Source organism: Herpailurus yagouaroundi, unplaced genomic scaffold (genome assembly GCF_014898765.1).
Source record: "Herpailurus yagouaroundi ecotype Mexico unplaced genomic scaffold, PumYag 220, whole genome shotgun sequence".
Taxonomy (NCBI): Eukaryota; Metazoa; Chordata; class Mammalia; order Carnivora; family Felidae; genus Herpailurus; species Herpailurus yagouaroundi.
The window spans coordinates 7,063,845-7,077,480 of record NW_024412451.1 but is presented as its reverse complement, the minus strand read 5'-3'; the positions used below and the strand labels follow the sequence as shown (position 1 = coordinate 7,077,480).

At 41.0% G+C, this 13,636-nt stretch overlaps 1 protein-coding gene across 13 annotated transcripts in view; it reads left to right on the top strand.

Annotated features, from left to right (window-relative positions):
- LOC121018932 (zinc finger protein 268-like) overlaps positions 1-13,024 on the top strand; it is a 38,637-nt gene extending 25,613 nt beyond the window's left edge. For 10 of the 13 annotated variants that reach the window (XM_040458015.1, XM_040458014.1, XM_040458012.1 and 7 more), the window contains 4 exons: positions 5,882-6,011; positions 8,741-8,867; positions 9,144-9,236; positions 10,161-13,024. In XM_040458015.1, the coding sequence (XP_040313949.1) occupies positions 5,988-6,011; positions 8,741-8,867; positions 9,144-9,236; positions 10,161-12,019 (2,103 nt within the window). In that variant the 5' untranslated portion in view covers positions 5,882-5,987 and the 3' untranslated portion in view covers positions 12,020-13,024. Of the gene's footprint in view, positions 1-5,881; positions 6,012-7,802; positions 8,207-8,715; positions 8,868-9,143; positions 9,237-10,160 lie in introns of those variants that run through there. The other 3 variants (XM_040458017.1, XM_040458016.1, XM_040458018.1) reach the window with 3 other exon arrangements.
- Positions 13,025-13,636: the final 612 nt, after the last annotated feature.

Below are 13,636 nucleotides of genomic sequence, written 5' to 3'. Positions count from 1 at the left end.
GACAGAGCATGAATGGGGGAGGGGCAGAGAGAGAGGGAGACACAGAACCGGAAACAGGCTCCAGGCTCTGAGCCATCAGCGCAGAGCCCGACGAGGGGCTCGAACTCACAGACCGTGAGATCGTGACCTGGCTGAAGTCGGAAGCTTAACCAACTGCGCCACCCAGGCGCCCCCCTATTTTCCTTTTTTAATATATAAAAGTAGGCCGGCTTAACTGCATATTTCATATTTCAAAGGCTTCTGGTTTAGTTTTACCAAACTCCCCAGTAATGTTCCATTATGTAATGCTTGCACACACTATGTGCCAGGCTTTTCTACATCTTTAGTGATACTGGGTGTATCATCCTTTTATGAGTTTTTTCTAGTGTGATAGCCCCATTTAGAAAAAGGTGATTAACCTCAGCTTTTCTTTATAGTTTTGTTTAATTAAAGGTCATATTTGATTATTTAAAAATGGAAAAGTCTCCATGCTTATTCATCTTCCTAGTCCCTCCTTTTAACTCTCCCAAACTTTGGAACTACTGTTCACAAATTAGTATGTAGTATTCCCTTGACTTTTATAATTTTATCATGTCTATGAATACCATAAGAGTACACTCTTTAATTTTCCTAGTTTGTAAGTGTTATAATAAGGATCTTATAATGTGGTCTTCTGAGGCTTGCTTTTCTTGATTCATTACAAGTCTGTGATTGAGGGCGCCTGGGTGGCTCAGTCAGTTGAGCATCTGAGTCTCTCGATTTCAGCTCAGGTCATGATCCTAGGGTCATGGGATCGAGCCCTGTGTCAGGCTCGATGCTCAGCCTGGAGCCTGCTTAAGATGCTCTCTCCCTCTGCCCTCTCCCCTGCTCGCACTCTCTCTCTAAAATAAAAAAAAATTTTTTTAATTATTTATTAAAAACATTTCTTAAGTGTTTTTATTTTTGAGACAGAGACAGAGCACGAGCAGGGGAGGGGCAGAGAGAGACACACAGGATCAGAAGCAGGCTCCAGGCTATCAGCACAGAGGCCGATGCGGGGCTCAAACTCATGGACTGTGAGATCATGACCTGAGCTGAAGTCGGACGCCTAACCGACTGAGTCACCCAGGTGCCCCCAATTTTGTTTAATTAAAAAAAAAGTCTGTGATTCATCCATCTTGCATGTAAGTTTGGCTCATTAAAATGAATTTCATTGCATGAATATAGTGTTCACGCATCCATTCTCCTACTGTTGGACATTCGTATTGTTTCTGGGTTTCGGCTGTTAAAAGTAGTGAAGTTCCAAAGTCTTATATATCTCCTGGTCATTGTGAGAATGTATATAGTCTAGCCCAGAAGTATAATTTCTGACATAAAATAGATGAATTTTCATCTAGAAGGAAAAGCCAAATTTCTCTTGTACCACCTTACTCTCTCATCAGTATTGTAAAAGTGTCTGTTGATCAGTAAGCTTTCCCACACTTAGTATTTTCATTCTTGTTTTTGACCATCTTCTGGGTGTCAAAGTCCTCTCATTGTGGTCTCCATATGTACTATTCTCATAACTATGATGGTTGATTATCTTTTTTCTTTAATTTTAATGTTTATTTATTTTGAGAGAGAGAAAGACACAGCATGAGTGGGGGAGGGGCAGAGAGAGAGGAGAGAGAGAATCCTAGGCAGGCTCCACACTGTCAGCACAGTGCCTAATGTGGGGCTCAAACTCACAAAACCGTGAGATCATGACCTGAGCCGAGATCAAGAGTCAGATACTTAACCAACTGAGCCACCTGGGTGCCCCGATTATCTTTTTATATGTTCATTGGCCAGTTTTATTTTATTTACTTACTTTAATTTTTAAACTTCATTACAGTTGATACAACAGCGTTACAGGTGTACAACATAGTGATTCAACATCTTCATATATTACGTTGGCCAATTTTAAAACTTACAAGTTTGTCTTTACTCATTTTAGAGAATAGTCACGTACTTAGAAACTTAGTCTTTTGCTAGGTATTTTGTGATAAACCATTTGCCTGGGCTTTGTCCCCAGTTCCTGGGAGGTAGCCTCTAAACTGTTGGAATGTCCTAAGTGACAGGCGTGTCCCTGTTATTATTCATGGTGGGTCTATGGGTAGTTTATGCCAATGAAGACACTTGGCATGGGGCTATTTATGCCAGAAAGACCAACCATGCGATTAGGGGGTGGGGGCTTTGAGCCTGGTGAGACCAGCCTTAGCTCCAAGATGGTAGTGGTGCTGGAGGCTGAGTCAAATGGCCAGTGATTAAATCAGTCCTGCTTACTGATTAATGAAATTCTAATAAAAACTACAGACACTGAAACTCAGATGCACCTCTGTGGTGGCAATACCCTACATATTGGCACTCGTGGATATGCTGGACGGATAAGTAATGTGTCCCAACTCCCAGAGGATAGGACAATGGAAACTTCTGGTTTGGGATCCTCCCGAACCTCACCCTCTTGTCCCTCTCTCCATTTGACTGCTTACGATTTGCATTCTTTTGCTATAATGTTACCTTGCACAGGTTCCCCCCAGGTACTTCATAGGTTTTGCTGGTATTGTGAATACTGGTTTTAACCCCTTTTAAACCTTAGTTGTTTTTTGAATGTGAAATTCCAATTGATGTTTATATTGATCTCAGAACAGTTGCATAATGACAGTTTTGGGTTTTTCCAGTCTTCTTTCAATTGGTTTTGCCCATTTTATTGCTCAGGTTCTGATCTGTGGTACATTTTTGACTAAAGGTTCAGTGAGAGGTTATCCATGTCCCTGAGTTTAAAGAAATGTGCTGTGGATTATTTTGTAGATACTCTTTCTTGTCTATTTCTAGTTTAGTAATATATTTTTTTTAATTGAGTGGCTTGGGGTTTTCTGACATCTCTTTTCTTCATCTTTTGAGAGAATTAAATGGTTCTTATTAAACTATCCTTGCATTACTGGAATAAAGTCAGCTGTGCATAGTACAGTTCTTCTGTATTCAGTTTTCCTAGTATGTACCTCCTACATACCAGTGGATACAGTTATCTAGCATTTTATTTTGAGGTTTTTTTTAATTATTTTTTTCCTAAGCAATCTCTGCACCCAACATGGGGCTCACACTCACAACCCTGAGATCAAGAGTTGCATCCTCAGGGTGCCTGGGTGGCTCAGTCGGTTAAACATCTGACTCCGGCTCAGGTCATGATCTTGTGGTTGATGAGTTCAAGCCCTGCATCAAGCTCTGTGCTTTCAGCTTTGGATCCTCTGTCTCCCTTTCTCTCTGCCCCTCCCCCTCTCATGTGCACTCACTCGTCTCTCTCTCTCAGATATAAATAAACATTAAAAAAAGAGAATACCATTAAAAACAAAAGAGTTGCATGCTCTACCCACTGAGCCAGCCAGGAGTCCCTTATTTCAGGTTTTTATAGAGAAGCTAATAAATGCAATTGGCCTATAAATTTCTTTCTCCCGTTGTCTTTGAAATCCAGTTGTTTTCTTCAGTTCTCCTACAGTCTAACAAACAGAGTTGTATTTTCTTTCAGAGTTCTCAGCAGCGTGATATTGAGAGTAATAAACTGTGTCCAAGTATTTCCAGGATGTCCTGGCATCTCTACATTACTCTGTGGTAAATTAATTTTGCGTAGCCAGAATTAATTATTTAACAGTCAGCACTGCTCGGAGTACATAAGAGATCCAGCTGGGATTTTGTGTGAAGATAAAGTCTCAACAAGAGAGAAGTATTTGAGACCGCCCCTCGGTCTTTTAAATTATAGCCATTCTGGGGCACCTGGCAAGTCTTGATCTCAGGGTCATGAGTTGGAGCTCCACGTTGGGCCTAGAGCTTACTTATAAATAAATAAATACATATATACACACATATGTAAACACATAAATAAATGACCATTCTAACAGGTTTGTAGCAATATATTATTTTGGTTTTAATTTGCTTTCGTTGTGTAACCTAAAACAGTTTTTCATGTGCTTAATTGCTGTCTATGTTTGGGAGGAAGTGTTTGTTTAAATCTTTTGTTCCTTTTTTTACTAGATTGTCTCTTTTGTGAAGTTGGAAAAGTTCTTCATATTTTTTACATAGAAGTCTTTCAATCAAGTATGCACTTCATTAATGTTTTACTCTAACCTCCTCTGGCTTCATCCTTCATTTTACAACTATCTTTTGCATATCAAAAATGTTTAGTAATGAGGAAGTCCAATTTATCAAATTTTTTTTTTTTTATTGTGCGTTTTGTGCCCTGTAATAAATCTTTGCCTAATCCAAGATCACTTAAAGTTTTTCTGTGCTTGGGGCTCCTGGATGGCTCAGTCAGTTAAGCATTCAACTCTTGATTTCAGCTCAAGTCATGATCTCATGTCCACTGACAGCACAGAGGCTGCTTGGGATTCTCTCTTTCTCTCTCTCTCTGCCCTGCTTCCTCCCCCTTCTCTCTTCTCTCTCCTAAAACAAATAAACTTAAATTTTTTTTTCTGTGCTTTCTTCTAGAAGTATCACAGTTTCAGTTCTTACAACTGTAATCTATTTGAGTTAATTTTGGTATGAGGTAAACGTAAATGTCCTCCTAGTGTTTCAGTCACATTTGTTAAACATTTTAAAGTTTTTCATCATGTTCATGCTTGTCTCTAATGTGTTGAATATATGGAGTATATATATAATAGCATTTGTTTTTAATTTTTTAATGTTTATTTTTGAGAGAGAGAGACAGACAGCACAAGCAGGGGAGGGACAGAGATAGAGGGGGACAAAGAATCCAAAGCAGGCTCCAGGCTACAAGCTGTCAGCACAGAGCCCGACATGGGGCTCGAACCCACAAACCACGAGATCATGACCTGAGCTCACCCTACTGAGCCACCCAGGTGTGCCTATGATAGCGTTTTTGGCGTACTGGGTGCCAGGTCTCTCCCTTTGGCCATTTTTGTCTCTTTCTCTTGCTTGATTTCCCCCCTAGCCGTGGGTCATATTTCCTTGCTTCTCTGCATCTCTGGTCATTTTTGATTGGATATCATATATCGTCAGCTTCACACTGTTTGCAGGATTTTCTTTGATTCCTTTCACTACTTTTGAGGTTTGCTCTGGGATGTAACCAAATTACTCTGAAAGAGTTTTGATTCTTTGGAGGCTTTCTTTTAAGCTTTCTTAGGTGGGGCCATAAGAGTCTTTTTGGTCTTATTTTGTCCCCATTATTGAGGTAATATTCTCCTGAGACCTCTGCACATTTGAAAAACAGGCATACTAGAAGGTCTTTCCACCCAGGCTAGTGGGAACACTGGCTGTTCCTGATCTGGTGTGAGCTCCAGGAATTGTCGGACCTTCTCCCTTCCTCACAGTTCATTAGACCTTAGCCAGAGACTCAAAAGAACCCTCTGTGCATCTGCAGAGTGAGTTTTCCCTCTCTCTCTTCTCTGGTATACTGCCTGGCAAGTGCTTGTCATCTTTGCTTCCTCAGACTTTGACTTGTTTATCATTAATTCCGCAAGCCTGCTAGACTCTTTGGGTTCCTTCTCCCCAACTGTGGTCTAGAAGGTCTCCAGGCAGTGAGTCTCAGCTCACCAGTGTTCCCCTTCTTCTCTGACTTCTGTGTCTGAAAAGAGTTGTTTTAGATATTTCCCCCATTTTTTTTTAGTTGATTAGGCTGAAAGGATGATTCATCATTCTGGTAATTTCCCTGGAATCAGATTCTATCATTTCTGAGGGTTTGCGTCTTAATCCTTGGTCCACCAGTTACCGTGTGGCTTTTAGTTAGGGGCTTGATCTTTCTTTTCTTTCAAATGGAATAATTATAGTCTAGCCACTAGGATTGTGAGGGTTAAGTGAGAAAAGAAGACGCTTAAAAACAGTTCCTTGCCTGCACAGGAGCTTGCTTTTATTATTATTTCCATGCCAAACAAATCTTTCTTTGAATCCATAGATGCTGCCTTCCCAGCATGAGGCACTTCCTATAAAGGAAAAAAAGGAGATCTCGAGTCTAGAAATTCATCCTTACTGAGGATACTCTTGACACCGGAGACACCTGAATGCTGAAAATGACCAAGTCCCAGGTGAGCTGTTTATTTCCCATATTTCTAGAGGTTTATAAAAATGCATACAATCTGATGCTTGCCAGAGTTGGTAAGGGAGTGAGGAGTTGGGCAAAATGGGTGAAGGGAAGTGGAAGATACAGGCTTTCAATTTTGGAATGAAGAAATCATGAGCATAAAAGCTACAGCATAGGGTAGCACCTGGGTGGCCCAGTCGGTTGAGCGGCCGGCTCTTGATTTCACTCAAGTCATGATCCCAGGATCTTGGAATCGAGTCCCATATCAGGCTTCACGCTGAGAGCCTAAAATTCCCTCTCTCCCTCTGCCCCTTCCCTACTCACACTCTCTTTCTAAAATAAAACAATGAAAAAAAAATTTTTTAATGTACAGCATAGGGAATGTAATCAATGATATTGTAATAGTGTTGTATTTAGACAGCTACACATGCAGTGAACATGACATGACTATAGTTTGTTGAATCTCTATTATACAACTGAAACTAATGTAACATTGTGTGACAACTAATTAACTAGTTAACGATTTAAAACACTACACAAAGTGAACTATGTATATAGATACATTGCAGCTGGGAGAGATGTGCTTAGACCCAGAGATGGAATAAATGATCCAGAGGAGCCAATGAGGAAGGGAGTTCTAGCTAATCTGCATGTCACATGTTGCAAGGTGCTAACAGTTGGAACATTGCCACATAAGCAGTGGGATCCAGAGCTGAGTTGCAGACATATCTGTGGTAATACTGGAAACCATCACAAAAGAATAAAAACATAAGATTTACTTTGTATAGGGGCACCTGGGTGGCTCAGTTAGTTAAAGTGTCTGACTTGCGCTCAGGTCATGATCTAACCACTTGTGAGTTCGAGCCCCACATCAGGCTCTGTGCTGACAGCTCAGAGCTTGGAGCCTGCTTCCAATTCTGTGTCTTCCTCTCTCTCTGCCCCTCCCCTGCTCATGCTCTGTCTGTCTCTCTTTCTCTCAAAAATTAATAAACATTTTTTAAAAAAGGGATTTACTTTGTATGTAAGGAGGAAGCACATGAACTTTTTGAGTAAATATTTCCCAGGCATTAAGTGTGAAGAAGTGTCCTCAAATATCGATGGGTATTCTTCTCCTGTCCTTCTCCAGAGTATGGACCCAGTGAACGGTCATCTTCCTAAGGAAATGTAGGAGATATAAAAGGCATAGCTAGAAAACTTAAAAATATCTTCTTATTTGCAAAGAGTAATGCTCACCTAAGGGTCATTGTGCAGACCATTGTGTTAACACATATGAAGTGTTTAGAGCAATACATAGTAAGTGCTTTCTGTTTGCTTTTGTATCATGAGTTAATATGTAGCACAGTCAATTTCTAAAAGGTAATTCTGAGCATAACATACTTTTGTATATGAAAAACACTGCAGGCGCACCTGGCTGGCTCGGTTGGAAGAGCATGTGACTCTTGATCTTGGGGTCATGAGTTCAAGCCCTGCATTTGGTGTAGAGATTACATACATAAACTAACTTAAAAAAAAAAGAAAAAAGAAAAAAGAAAAACACTATAGTGTCTACCAAGTGTCTATAGGAAATATAAACACTTGCTCCAAGGTCTGTTGCTGCCTGTGCCCAGGGCATCTGTTCTCTTTGGCCTCTTTTGTCTCGCTGAACTTTTTGCAGTTTCTTGAAGCCAGTATGGTACTTAACACTTTTTTTTTTTTAACTTTATTTATTTTGAGAGAAAAAGAAAGAGCACAAGCAGGAGAGGGGGAGAGAGAGGATCCCAAGCAGGCTCAGCACTGTCAGCACAAAGCCCAACTTGGGGCTTGAACCCACGAACCGTGAGATCATGACCTGAGCTGAAATCAAGAGTCAGCTGTTCCACTGACCGAGCCACCCAGGCTCCCCAGGATTTAACACTTTGAACTCGTCCTCCCTTTGGAAGACCCATGGCTCCCACCTCTTCTAGCTCTTACTGTGGGACACACCACTGAACATACCGGATGTAGCTCTAGCTTGACCACTTTTTCAGGACTGTTATTTCTCCACCTACGTGTGCCCATGTTTTAACTTGAGTATACTTCTGTCGTAACCCTTAAACCATAATGTCTTCCCATATGTCACCTCTGTCAGGGAGTGTACTTGCCACTCTGCACTATCAGAAGCTACATGAAGGCTGGATTATGCTTTATTTCCTTTTTTAGCACATATGTATTCCTATTACAGTAGGTAACATTATTCATTTTTAAAAAGTTAACTTGAGAGAAAAGAGTATGCGCACGTGTGAATGGGGAGGGGCAGAGAGGGGCAGGGGGCAGGAGAGAGAGAGAGAGAGAATGAATGAATGAATCAATCAATCCATCCATCCCAACCAGTCTCCGCGCTGTCAGCACAGAGCCGACTCGGGGCTTGATCTCACAAACCGTGAGATCATGACCCGAGCTGAGCTCGAGTTGGACACTTAACCAACTGAGCCACCCAGGCGCCCCAACATTAAACACTCCTAAGGTGGGTTGCAGATGGTTTTTAGGCAAAGTTTTAGCAACACTTTGCATGGGTGAATGAATGAGTGAAGTGAATGAAGAATGCAGAAAGGATAGCTTAAATGAAGTCATTAGCCCACAAAGCAGAAATCAAAACTAGGCATGGAGAAATACTTGTTTATAAATGTCTATAGCAAAAATAATCAGAATAACATCTGTCTCCTACATTTTTCCCGTTATATTAACTCCAGATCAAAAAGGGTTATGTTATTACAGGGCTTATTGTCATTCAGTGATGTGGCTGTGGATTTCACCTGCGAAGAATGGGAGCTACTGGATCCTGTTCAGAAGAACCTCTACCGGGACGTGATGTTGGAAAATTACAGCAACCTAATGTCATTGGGTAAAGACAACTTTCCTACATATCTCAGCATGAGCCCATTAATTGCCCCTTTTTCCCCCCCATTGCTACAATTTATGGGTACTCCGATATCCTTAGTGATTTTGGACTTGGAAAGGTGATAGAACCTACTTTCCTTATGACCAGTGACGGTACTTATTTTCATTTTTGGAATAAAGAGTTTCTGTTCTGCTGAGATTTACTGTCTGTTCCCTAAAACAGAACTTTCCTTCAATAGGCCCTAATACTGCTCAGTTCTCTGTGATGACCTCTTGACAGGTTATCACGCTCCCTGGCCAGAAGCAACGGTTCCTGTGGAGAAAGGAGTGCAAGGACTGGTAGAGAGAGAATTCCCAAGTTCGTGTAGTCCAGGCGAGTATACCAGCGCAGTGGGAGTTAGCGGAAGCCAAGTGACAGTTGATCTTGGTGCTTTGGGACCCTTGTTATTTTGGGTTTTTTTTCTCATCCTCTTTGAACCTTTAGAGGTGACTTTGAGTGAACAGAGGTCACCAGTGTGAATGGCGCTTCCTTCTCTTACCGCGTATGACTCATTTGCTAGCCACCTCAGAGAAGACGTACCTCCTTTTATCTGCCCTGGGTCAGACCTTGGCCTGTTTCATTCGGTCTTTCTTTTTTGGCTCAGTTGTTCTTTTGCAGCTTGTTAGACACAACCCACTTTCCCCATGTCTTACCCATATTCACTTAGCTCTCCTTCTTTTTCTTTCTTTTTTTTTTAAAGAGGTATGCTTTTTTTTTTTTTTTTAATGTTTGTTTTCGAGAAAGAGGGAGTGAGCAGGGGAGGGGAGAGGGAAGGGGAGACAGAGAATCCCAAGCAGGCTCGCGCCGTCAGTGCAAAGCCCAACATGGGGCTTGAACCCTCAAACCATAAGATCATGACCTGAGCTGAAGTTGCGGACACTCAACCAACTGAGCCACCCAGGCACCCCCACATAGCCCTTCTGTTACGCTTCTAGAGATTTCATAGATTCCCTCCAAAATTTGATGACACCCAGGTCCTTCAGTTCATTACTTATTATCTATTTCTTTTATTGGATGCCTCTGACTTCTGTGCACCTGCTGTGTCACTTTCTCCATTCTCTTTAGATAGGGACTTGAGATTCCATCCCCCTCCATTTCATAATGATAGGATTTTTTTTTTTTTTTCCCCTGAAGTAATGTGGCAGGTTTAGGATTAGTATCAGGAAAATATTGAGAATGATGAATCTGTTAAGCAATAATGAAAATAATGCATTGGGAAAAAATTTTTCTCTGAGCAAAACTTTGTTCCATTTGTAGAAAGACCCCTTCAGTGTTTCTCAAGAGGAATACGTTTGAAACGATATTCAGATTCAAAACTTCAGAATAAAAATTCTGCAGAAATGAATTCCAGTGAATTAAGTGGCCATGGGAAATCATTTTTCCATACTCCACATGAAACCTGCCATACTTCAGCCCAGTACAGTGAACATAATTTCTGTGTGAAGACTTTCAGCACGGTGAAAAATGTCAAAAGACATCACAGAATTCACACAGAAGGAAAACCTTATGAATGCAGTGAATGTCCCAGATCCTTCAGGTATAAGTCAAAGCTCATAATACACCAGAGAACTCATACAGGAGAGAAGCCGTACAGATGCCCTGAATGTCAGAAAGCTTTCAGTACAAAATGTCATCTTACTCTGCACCAGAGAACTCATACAGGAGAGAAACCGTATGGATGTTTTGAGTGTCCAAAGTCTTTCAGAACAAAGTATCATCTCATTTTACACCACAGGACTCACACAGGAGAGAAACCCTATGAATGCAAAGAGTGTGGCAAAGCCTACAGAGAGAAGACAAAGCTCAGGTTGCATTACCGCACACACACAGGAGAGAAACCTTTTGAGTGTAGTGACTGTGGGAAAGGTTTCATGCAGAAGTCAAACCTACTTATCCATCAAAGAACTCATACAGGAGACAGACCCTATGCATGTAAAGAATGTGAAAAGACCTTCTGCAGTAAGTCTCAGCTTGTTGTTCACCAGCGAACTCACACACGAGAAAAATCGTACGAATGCAAGGAATGTGGGAAAGCCTTCAGTAAAAACTCACATCTCCTGACGCATCAGAGAATTCATATAGGAGAGAAGCCTTATGAATGCAATGAGTGTGGAAAAGCTTTCGTACACACATCACAGCTCATTGTACATCAGAGAAATCATACGGGAAGAAAACCTTATGAGTGTAAGGAATGTGGGAAAGCCTTCAATAAAAAGTCACACTTCGTAACACATCAGAGAATCCATACGGGAGAGAAGCCTTATGAATGCAGTGAATGTGGAAAAGCATTTATAGACAACTCCCAGCTTATCGTTCATCGAAGAACTCACACAGGAGAGAAACCTTATGAGTGCAAGGAATGTGGGAAAGCCTTTAATAAAAAGTCATCCCTCATAACACATCAGAGAATTCATACAGGAGAGAAGCCTTATGAATGCAGTGAGTGTGGAAAAGCCTTCATAGACAAGTCACATCTCATTGTCCATCAGCGAACTCATACAGGAGAGAAACCCTATGAATGCGGTGAGTGTGGAAAAGCTTTCATGCGAAAGGCAATGCTCATTGTCCATCACAGAACGCATACAGGAGAGAAACCCTTTGTATGTCTCGAATGCCAGAAAGCCTTTAGCAGTATGGCAATGCTCAGTAGACATCAGTTGATTCACACAGGAGAGAAACCCCATGGATGCAATGAATGTGGAAAAGCTTTCCGCCAAAAAAGCCATCTTATTATCCATCAACGGTGTCATACTGGAGAGAAACCCTATGGGTGTGTTCCATGTGGTCAGATCTTCAACCAGAAGTCACAGCTCATCAGACATCAGAGACGCCACACAGGAGAGAAACCATATCAGTGCACTCAATGTGGGAAAGCCTTTTTTGAGAAATCATACCTCAGTGTTCATCAGAGAAGTCACGTGGGACAGAAACCTTATCACTGTAATGAGTGTGGGAAAACATTCTCTGTCAAGTTCTTTCTCACTTCACATGAGGAAATTCACACAGGAAAGAAATCTCGGGAACACAGCGCTGGAAAGACTTTAGTGAAGGGCCAGATCTCACGGCATACAAAAGAATCCACACAAAGGACACCCTCTGAATGCAGGGAACGTTAGGATAATTTTGGTCTTTGTCAGTTCCAGAAAACTTATCCAGGAGGGACCTTTTAAATGCAGTGAATATAGGAAAACCATCTACCACCAGTGTAGCCTAATTTCCTTAGGGAAAGGCCTACAAATGAGGTGAAAAGTCAACATCTGTTCTCGAGAAGAGAAATCCCATTATACGTCACACAGAAATAAAACTTGGCCGCAACAGATGTGTTTGAGGGGTCATCATATAATAGTTTTCACTGAGGGGGAAGAAAAAAACTCGTAAATGTTGGGAATCCTGGAACACCTTCCAAACAAATGAGCTTTCACACCAAAGAAGATAGCTGACTGAAGACTTGTGATAAGAGATGCCTCTGGCATGAAGTCCAAAACTTACTGTGCATCAGATAATACTTATTAAGGAGAGTTAGTGTCATGTAATGACACTGGGCCAGTTGCTTACATATAAACTTTATAATAGAAATTCTGTTCCTGTCACATTACCATTTATTTATAAAAAATACAACATGAAGTAGTCAAGAAGAGCAAATAACTGCAGTATGCTAAAAGACAGTTTTGTTTCATGTTTGAATATATGGAATAGTCAAAGCAGTAATTTAAGAAAGGTCCAAGATGTATGTGATTTTGTGTCCAGAGGATTTTTGTAGCACATGTATGTCCTGAGTTTCAGGTTTCATAAGATCATGAAAGAAAATCGTATACCATAAAATTCTTGTTTGTAGGTGTAGAATCCATCAAGAAATGCCAGCATTGTAAATTTTTGTATATCTTATAAATTGCAAGGGAAGTAATTAGGCTTAAAACTAAACAAGACTTAAAAAAAAAAAAAACTTGGCTGGTATGTGTAAACGGATCTGGTAATACTTTTTAGCCATTTGGGATAATATTCTTTTTTAACACAAATTGTCTTCTGCCACTCTGATTTAATTGATTTAAATATATCAATACGTGTGGTGTAAAAGTTAAATAAGTCTATAGAATAAACAAGGTCCCTTTTCACCATTTCCCTAAATCCTCCCTTTCCTTTTCCATTATTTTTTTTAACGTTTATTTGAGAGAGAGTGAGTGTGTGCGCATGAGCAGGGGAGGGGCAGAGAGAGAGAGAGAGAGTAGGAGAAAGAGAATCCCAGGCAGGCTCCACACTGTCAGTGCAGAGCCCAATGCTGGGCTCAATCCCCCGAACCATGAGATCAGGAGCCAAAATTCAGAGTCGGAAGCTTAACTGACTGAGCCACCCAGGTACCCCCCCAAAATACTGAGATTTAAGAGTGATGAGTAATCACAACTCTTCTGTCCCTGAGTTTTGAAAAACTGGAAGCAGCTGGTATCTGCCCCACTCTCCTGCTCATATACTCTCTAAAATAAAAAAATAAACTTTAATTTTAAGTAAATAAAACCTAAAAAAAAAAAAAAAACCCATGTTTAAAGTAATCATTAAGGGAACAGGAACAGAGTGCATATTTTCCAAATGAGTCAAGGGCAAAGGCAGAATGATTAAGAAACAAAAATTATCGGGGCGCCTGGGTGGCGCAGTCGGTTAAGCGTCCGACTTCAGCCAGGTCACGATCTCGCGGTCCGTGAGTTCGAGCCCCGTGTTGGGCTCTGGGCTGATGGCTCAGA